Raw genomic sequence first — 9,302 nt, 5'->3', positions numbered from 1 at the left:
GACACCAGAATCCGCTCACAGACACACGGGGGAACCCCGTTATCACAACAATGCACCTTGTGTGGTCTTCGCGAAAGTTAGCGAAACCTTTATATATTCCGGGCGATTCTACCTAAAGAAGAAAAAACACGTTTTTAACTTAACAACAAATCGACACAAAAGTGTATCAAAGACTGCACCCCTGCTTCTACAGTCATGCTGCGGGTGTCTTTTAAACCCACCACAACTCATTCATTCGTGTCATGCAGCAGACAAAACTTTGTGTTGAAACGAAACTAGCCGTGCAAAGGAGATAAAAAATGACCAAAAGATCAAAGGTAAGTGGCCGAGTACGGTGGCTAGTGGCTACATGCTGTTTCACTTTTTCCTGTGAGTTTTTTGGGGGAAGCAAAGTCCATTGGCAGTTACCCAAAATGAGCAGCAGGATATTGTTAACAATACGTTTTGTTAGCTTGGCCGAGCTCAGCTGCTCCATTGTGAAGCTACGTTTATTGAGCTCGTGGGCTAGCAGCGAGCTACTTTTCGCTGTAGTCCAGATAACGATATACCGTAACTCATAAACGTTACTGCGTCTGCGTGGTTTCCGTCTTGGCACACAGGACTACACAGGAGGTCCTTCCTGGCCCTCCCTAGACTCAAATATTACGTTGAATCGCTGCGCTAGTAACGTAGTGTATCAGCGTAAAGACTGCTTTTAAGAACTCTCACGGGTCTGGCGTTGAGACTAGGCTACATGTGACCTTCACACCCCCGGGGGATTATTTACATGTATGCAAATATGTGACGCTCTTATCTAGAGCGATTGACCAAGTTCAGTGTCGCTCAATGAGATGTGTAGGGATCCAACCAACCTGTGACCTTTCCATTGAAATCCATCCCATAATGATACTAATAATACTACTACAGGGATCAATGTAGTGAAAATGTCTTTAGCTTTCCTCCTTCCGGGGAGGTCAGAGGTCAGCTAGGAGGGCATGCAGAGTACAGGGATGGAAACTTTTGACAGTCACCAATTTCATCCCAAAATAGGACACCCTAAGAAGTGAAGGATTTCTGAGTGTCTGCCCTATTATGCTGCTTAGTGCTTACAAACATGCAGAGTTGAACCAGTGGGACATGATGTGGGGTGACGGCCTTTCTGAATGTTCAGCCGTAAAGTCGCCTGAATCAAACAAAACGCTGGTATATCCTATTCAAGATTGTAAGATCTTAAAATTGACAGTCTTGAAAGGCTCTTGAGTTTCTCGTTACAGCTCAGCACCCAAACTCTCCTATGTAGATGACCCTTATCATAAGTGGAGTGGACCCCACAAAAATAACATGGAATTACATGAGCTTTCAGTCCCTTTTCTGATTTATTGTTGCCCTCAACCGAGCCCCTGAGCTGTAGCTGAGATCTTGGTTTGCTCCTCTCAGGATAAACACAGAACAGCAGGACTCTGGCAAGCTGCAGGGCGGGGCAGCTGAACCACATTCAGTCAGCAGCCGTGGACTCCCACAGTTGGGATGGTGCTCCCTCTGCTGTCAAATGTGAAAATGAATGAAAGAAACCCTCCAGTCTGAGGGATAATGTTCTGGAATAGGCCTTATATGAAACTTTCATAATAAAAGCATATTTATCATTCTACATGAACCATATTTTAAACTGGGACGTTCTTACACCTGACCTGCAAAACAGGACATCCCCAGGCCCCAGCATCCCCACTGCAGAACTTTTGCTTAATGTTTGTTAATTAGCTTAATTAAAGCTGCCAGTACAAAACCTTAATCATAGGCATGTGTGTCGTCCTTTCTGTCAAACCTGGTTTAATGTGATGACGACCAATATACTGTCTGTCTGCCTCCAGGCCCCGCGTTTCAAGTCCAACATCACTGCTGAGCTGGCTGATCTGTTCAGCCACTCTGACAGCGAGGGGGAGGAGTTCGAGGGCTTCAGCGATGAGGAGGAACAAGAGGCGAGAAGGTTCAGCAAACGGCTGAAGACTACAGTCCAAAAGGTTTACTGATGACTCTATTTTCAGGTGTAATGTGTTTCCTATCTGCAGCCAAAGCAACAACCTGTCTGTTTGCTTTCTCTCGCTGGGCTTCTCCAGATGGTGGAGTTGGAGGAGGAGGAGGACAGCGACGTGGACACGGGCTTCTACTCTGACGGCGACGAGGCGCCGCCACCCAAGAGGAGGAGTCTTTGTGTGGCCTTGAGGTAGGAGTGTAGCTGTGCATCTGACATCTGTGAGGAGAGATTGTAGGATTCATCTCTAGGCCAGTCTAGCACGCAGGTTTAGTCAGTTTCAATTTACTGAAGGGAATGACTGTCTTTTCCCATAAGTTTCTGTCTAGACAATGCCTATGTTGGGTAAACTCCACCACATCAGTATTTACCGCACTGAATTAGTTTCTTGGGTATTTTTCATGGAGTGCTGCTGTTGTGCATTCTCCAACCAAAGTTCATTCATTTGATTCGAGACAATATTGCAGTATTTCAATTAAGGTGTCACATACTGTGGATTATATGCATGTTTGTAAATTATTTACAATACATTTAATATTATTATAATGATAACATCTAATCTCTGTTCACAGTTTGCAGCAACACAAATGTGTTAAGTACAAAAAGGTGTTTGGTGGACAAAGGACCTATAGGGATAACGTCTGCAGAGTCGAACTCTACCAGTATTTCAAGAAGGCTGTTTCATGGCATTTCTTGCCTGCTTCTCCAGTGACTGACCAATCAACCTTCTCACTTGATTTTGCTTCTCAGGTTTCCTATCAAAAGGCTCTCCACCCCCAAACAGGAAGTCCCAGAGAAAAGGGTCAAAAAGCTGGTCATGACTGCGCCCCCATTGAGGAGAACCAATGAAAGGGTGAAACTGAAGGAGCAAGAGGAGAAGGAGGAAGACGAGGTCCTGTCTCAGAGCCTGAGGAAGCGAGACAGAAACATCCAGGAGAACAAAGCCATGGTAAGAACCCCTAAAAACGTGTAGCCCCTCCATTTTGTGACATCTTAATAAAGCTTCCCAGAGCTTGAGATAAGATATATTGTCAGCTCACTTTTTTTAAATACCTTAACAAAATTAACCTCCAATCTATTCCTCTCCATGCTGAGTTTCTCACTTCTCAGTGTAGTTGGTCATCTACCCTCACGTTTGACTGTGGTCCTCTGTGCCGTTGTCTTTCAGCTGGCCAAGCTGTTCGCTGACCTGAGCACCATGGCTGAGCTGACTCCCCCCAACACCCCTCCAGTGAGTATACACACTTACAAGGACACAACTCAGTGCTGGATGCTTTCCTTTCCTATATTCACACTTTGCTGGCAATAGTGTAGAATGGCCATATAGATTCGGTCATTGTTCAAAGTAAAGGGATGATGGCCATGATGGCGGAGTAGGAAACACAGTAGAAAAGGCTGTGGTGGGATTCAATCCTAGAATACATGTGCGTCCAGATGAGAGAATGCTTAGTATATATTTCTATGCAATTTATAGTGATTTAGTCAGAATTAATTTAGTAATAACTATAGTGTTTTTATTTATTCGTTACATACAATCTCCTGTTGACCTATTAAAATGTTACTGAGCCTGATTTGTTTCAGCAAACTAACTTGTTCTGATTTCGCAAACGCTATCCCCATCACATCTCTGCAGAAGAAGAAAGCGACACCACGGAAACGCAAGTTTGAGCCGGCGGAGGGGTCGGAGAGGAGGAACCCGTCCCGTAAAGCCCGCCCACCTGAGAACTTTGCGGTGGAGCAAAGGAGCGAGTCGCCCAACCGAGGAGGTCGAGTCCCCAGGACCATGGACATAAGGAGACTGGTGGAGGTAGATGATACAGACAGGACCATAGACATAAGGAGACTGATGGAGGTAGATGGTACAGACAGGACCATAGAGACAGTCGGGCATGTGTGGGAACGCCCACAAAATGTTATACGGCTGGCACGTGAGTGGGGTAAAACCGCCCATATATCTCAATGGGCTGACTCACCAAAGGAAGGTGCTGCGGCTCTACACTACAGGTTTGGGGATTCTAGAGCAGAACACAAGACGTCTGTTCTGATGTGCGTTTACTGCGGTGGTCAAATCCCCGATCGTGTCTGCCTGGGCTGGGCTAGCAGCTAAATTCTAACTTTGCTGAATGGATAGAACGGGTGATTTACCCCACCTTGACCACGCCCTCAGCCAGGCTGAGCCAGCTATCCCAGCGTCTATGAAGAGGCATCGCCTCAACCTATAGACAGAAGGAGACTGGTGGAGGTAGATGATACAGACACAGCGTTTGAACACACTTCACACTGTGTACAGACGTCTATAGACACACACTCATGCACTCACATTTACAGTAGACAGACAGTTCCTTCCTACGCAGTATGGAATTTGATTTGAGTAATTTCCACATCTGGATAAGTATGGAAAAATCAAAGTAGGAGTATAGATACAGTCGGTCACGTTACTTCTGGTAACGTGTGTGTGTGTGGCCATGGGGGAGGAGGGGAGGATTTCCCCAACGCTGACCCATTGACCACGCGTCTATGACGAGACACCACCTGAATGTATGGAGAAATATTTGTTTCCAGACTATTGCCTCTATTCTGTTTTCTAAAATATAAAATTCAGAATTTCAAAAAAAAAAAAATCATACAAGCAGAGTGTTTTTCATGGCGTTTGCAGCAGCCAGCGCAGCCACAATGATTACCACTGTGTGAGAGTGCAGGCCAAAGCCAGATTGATGTTGTCGAAAGCAAGGCAGGAAGTAGCGTGCAACTGAACGCACCCTCCTACGCAGAGCTGCAACTGAACGCACCCTCCTACGCAGAGTTACCTCTAGTCTACGCCTGTACGTCAACAGTTTGCAAAACAGCTCTGCACCAAGTGCCTTATAACTGTACCAAATCCAGACATCCACAACCAAATGAGTTTGAAAGAAAATGTGGCAATATCTTTGCATATACTGTAGCATGATCACAAATAACCAAATATTAAGCTTGTCTGAACATTTATGAGTTATGCAGTGATGGACTATCTTTTCTGCAGAAGGAAACCATACCTTTTTATAGGTGCATTCATCGTGGTTTTGCAGCAAAAAAAATTACACCATTAGTTATTACATTTTATTACATTAAAGAGATAGTTCAGCTCCTCCCAACGGCTGTGCAGCAATCTCTGACACGGAATGACGGTTGCCAAGAAACTAATTCTGAAGGAATGGAAGTCCTCCTCTCCACCTTCTTTTCAGCTGTGGCTGACAGACATGATCTCAGTTATACGTATGGAGAGACTCAGGTTCCAGAGGACAAATTCCTCAAGGACATTTTTTGTTATTTGGGACCCGTTCCTGACCTATTTCGATCAGGCTAAGAGCGGTAATTGACTTTCTTTTGGTTCCCTTGCACAGTATTTATTTTTTAATTTTTTTGTAAGCACATTTTCTGGTAGCACCATTTTGTAGCATTGTAATGTCGAATGTATCTACGGTATATATGTTTTTTCTTTTCTTTTTTCCTGTTCTTGTTTTGGGTTTTTTATGTTCTGAAAAAGTAAAATAAAATATTGAAAAAAAAATTTGATAGTTCAGAGATACCGTAGTTTTGGGGAATTTTAATTTCCCCCACTTTCCCACAGTCAGAAATGGTCATATACAGTCATGGAATACAAAAAGAATGGGAAGAATGGGCTACTAGGCAATAATGTTGTTTACCTACAATTTGGCAACTGTGTTTGGGCAGGTGGACGAGGATCAAGTGGAGGGCGTCCGGAGAAAGAGGATGAGCCACAGCTACAAGAGGAGCCGGTATGTGGTGAAGGCGGTGGATGACATCACAGAGGAAGAGCTGGACAACATCGCCTACCGTGCCAAAGACAAGATCTGGGACAAAGAGAACGTGAGTCACATGACACCTTCTCAATGCTGTTGTTGGTTATGTTCTCTTTAGCTATGTATAAGTATGCCATGATCATGGCACCATTGTTTGCAGTAGTGGACTATGCACACTAAGGCCATGTTCAGACTAGTAGGCCAAATCTGATTTGTGAACTTTAGTGACCTATTAATGACTTTATCCAGATTGGTTTTATGAGTCTGGACGCTCCAAGTCTGATTTGTGTCACTTGTCCCAAACCACATATGGAGGTAGTTTCCAATCTGCTTTCGACTGATGTGACTTCAGTGCGGACGCACAGATCCACCAAATCTGATTTGAATGTCACTCGCAACTCGTCATCAAATGCTTCTGCGCATGAAAACCACGTCACCAACGTACGTATTTACTGACGCCCACAATCGTTACCATAGCAACCCATGCAGATACGCTGTTTAGGTCTGGACACACAGATCCGACTTGAGAATCAGATTTGTGGCAGTGCGGACACACTCCCAAATCAGATTTGGGAAACCAATCAAGATAATGATGATTAATGACTTTATCAGCAAATCCGATTTGCCTGTAATGTGAACATGGCCTAAGTGTGTGTGTGTGTGTTTGTGTGTTTCAGGGCAGCTCATGTCACCAGTGCAGGCAGAAGACTCTGGACACCAAGACGGTGTGTCGCAGCGGTGTTTGTGTGGGGGTCAAAGGTCAGTTCTGCCACCCATGCCTGAAGAACCGCTACGGAGAAGATGTACGCACTGTGCTGCTTGACCCGGTCAGTTGTCGCTCTGACGCACGTGCACACACACACACACACACACACACACACACACACACACACACACACACACACACACATGAGTGATGATGTTGATGCTGTTTTTTTCACTAAAAGCAAAAGTTCTAAGGGCATAATGATTCAAAACAGGGCTATTGGGTTATAAAGCACCAGTATTAACAGCATGAAAACTTAAAGCAGCCTAATCTGCAATTTCTTTTTCCTTCTGTTCTTTTTTCCCTCCTACTCAGTAGTGCTGTCAGGTCGTTGTTTTCTGGTGCTGTGCCAATTTTTTCCAACACTTATTGTTTCTCCCGGTGACGTCTCTTCACCTTGTTTGCGTGCCAAGGAAGAAAATAATTATTGATTGGAAGTTGTCAGGCTATACATTATTAGTCTATTTGTCATTTTATTAAGCACATTTTCCCCATGATAATTTCCGTAGGGTGTAGGAATTTTGGCACAACAATAGGAAAAATCATGGGGGGGGGGGGGGGTGCACAGGAAGTGAAGTGTTTCACATGACTAGAAGCAGTAACCGTGGTACTGATTTCCAGTGCAAAAATGGCCACTTGGCACCAAAGATGTTGCCAACAAACAAGAATCTTACTGATGACCACTTTAGATTCTGACTTCAGAAATGTAACATTGCCTTCATACCATGCCTGCTTTAAATAGCAGTGAGTACAACATGAAGGCACAGTTTTCTTGTTCGGAGATGTTGGAGTGGGAGGGACTTGGAACCAAAATATTGGTTCACTTGTGGAGACAGTTGGCAACCCGCATTGAGATTGAATCCGTTTGACTCTCTCCAGACGTGGTGGTGCCCCCTCTGCCGAGGGATGTGTAACTGCAGCCTGTGTCGGAAGAAGGAGGGCCGCTGTGCGACCGGCATCCTGGTGGGACAGGCCCGCTACAACGGCCACGACAACGTCCACGAGTACCTGGCCAGGTACGTCCCCTCACTCTCAGCGTACAGTTCAACACAGCAGAGACTGGGATGTTTTGCTTCAGCATCTCCCTAAAACTGACATGAGGAGAAAATCCTAGGATGGTTATAAAAAATATATATATTATGCTTACAGTTTCAAATCAGTGTGTGTGCGCACTAGTGTATTAAGCATGGAGTTGAGTCTCCTATAATTAATTTTGATGACCTTTGAAAACCCTTAATTAACTGAACTTTCCATCTATCCACCGCAGCATTCAGAAGGACCTGGAGTAGAGTCCAGAGAAGACGAGAGCGGAGAACGTCCAAGTGCTGCTGGAACCTGGAGACTGTTCTGTTCCTGCACAGTCATTTGCTACTCATTTAATGCACAGATTTAGTTTTAGAGAAGCCTTTCTTATTCAAACTAGAGCAGGGGTTTTCAAAGTCTGAGACTGTGGGCCTCCCCCCCAGACAAAGCTGGGGAAAAGGTGCCCCTCCTCACTCAATTCCTGGCTGCCTATGGGATAATGGTGATGTTATTTGATCCCATAGACGCCCAACAATTGAGCCAAGATAGCCTGACATTGCTGTTTGACATACGTCAGACTACACCAAATACATAAAAAAAGGCCTAGAAGGCATTTATTTGTTTCTGACTCTAAGAAAGTGGGAAAAACAGTAAAAATCCCCAAAACTACGGAATCTATCTTTAACCGAATCACTATAGGCTATTCTATGTGATCTCCTTTTGATAACTAATGTAATAATGTAATTCTTTTTCACTTCCATTCATTGAGCCCCCCCTGAAACTGCTTGGAGTCCCCCTGGGGAGGCCCGCCTCCCACTTTGAAAACCTCTGGCCTAGAGAAACAAAAGCAAAAAGATATTTTTTTTACTTCATCTCTATCTTAATGTTAGCCAATGTAATTGGCTGCCGTGTACACTGTAAATGTTTTTTTTCTTTTCAGTTCTTTTCTGATTTTAATGCTGTATAAAATGCAGGGATTTATTTTGTTTTTACTCTAAAATCACTTCTTGTCTTGGGAGTTGTACATTTTATTTGTGCTCTTGATGTCCACTAGAACCAATGCAACTGGTTATATTCTGTGATGTTATGGATGTAATACGAGCCTTTTTCTTTTACTGTTTAAAAAAATAGTTAAAGTTTGGTTTTCTGAAACTGAGCATTCTTATCAGCCCCACTTTAAGATTTTTAATAAAGTATGGCATTACAAATTATTTGTCTAGTTTAACATTTGGTTTAATCTGCTGGAACATAAAGGATACTTGTGGTTGTTTCCAACCTGGGAATCATTTTCCTAGATCGGGGAGTTGTACATTTTATTTGTGCTCTTGATGTCCACTAGAACCAATGCAACTGGTTATATTCTGTGATGTTATGGATGTGATATGAGCCTTTTTTTTTTTTACTGTTTAAAAAAATAGTTAAAGTTTGGTTTTCTGAAACAGCATTCTTATCAGCCCCACTTTAAGATTTTTAATAAAGTATGGCATTACAAATTATTTGTCTAGTTTAACATTTGGTTTAATCTGCTGGAACATAAAGGATACTTGTGGTTGTTTCCAACCTGGGAATCATTTTCCTAGATCGGGGAGTTGTACATTTTATTTGTGCTCTTGATGTCCACTAGAACCAATGCAACTGGTTATATTCTGTGATGTTATGGATGTGATATGAGCCTTTTTTTTTTTTTACTGTTTAAAAAAATAGT

General features: G+C 43.5%; 1 protein-coding gene across 1 annotated transcript; it reads left to right on the top strand.

The window, feature by feature from the left end:
- Positions 1 to 226: 226 nt before the first annotated feature.
- LOC310784772 (cell division cycle-associated 7-like protein) lies at positions 227 to 8,880 on the top strand. Its single transcript, XM_083645818.1, has 10 exons — positions 227 to 317; positions 1,848 to 1,997; positions 2,094 to 2,200; positions 2,759 to 2,957; positions 3,177 to 3,239; positions 3,642 to 3,815; positions 5,720 to 5,875; positions 6,486 to 6,635; positions 7,454 to 7,590; positions 7,842 to 8,880. Exons 1-10 carry the CDS (start codon positions 300 to 302, stop codon positions 7,861 to 7,863), a joined length of 1,176 nt encoding a protein of 391 aa, XP_083501944.1. The 5' UTR covers positions 227 to 299; the 3' UTR covers positions 7,864 to 8,880.
- The last annotated feature ends 422 nt before the right edge of the window (positions 8,881 to 9,302 follow it).

This window comes from Poromitra crassiceps (assembly GCF_964638095.1).
Source record: "Poromitra crassiceps genome assembly, chromosome: 11".
NCBI lineage: Eukaryota > Metazoa > Chordata > Actinopteri > Beryciformes > Melamphaidae > Poromitra > Poromitra crassiceps.
The sequence above is the reverse complement of the archived record's forward strand: the minus strand, read 5'-3'. Positions and strand labels throughout refer to the sequence as shown.

Excerpts from the sequence above, each read along its gene's own strand:
- LOC310784772 (XM_083645818.1), top strand. Across the intron at positions 3,240-3,641 it reads CTCCCCCCAACACCCCTCCA|AAGAAGAAAGCGACACCACG; the intron begins GTGAGTATACAC and ends ACATCTCTGCAG. Across the intron at positions 3,816-5,719 it reads ACATAAGGAGACTGGTGGAG|GTGGACGAGGATCAAGTGGA; the intron begins GTAGATGATACA and ends GTGTTTGGGCAG.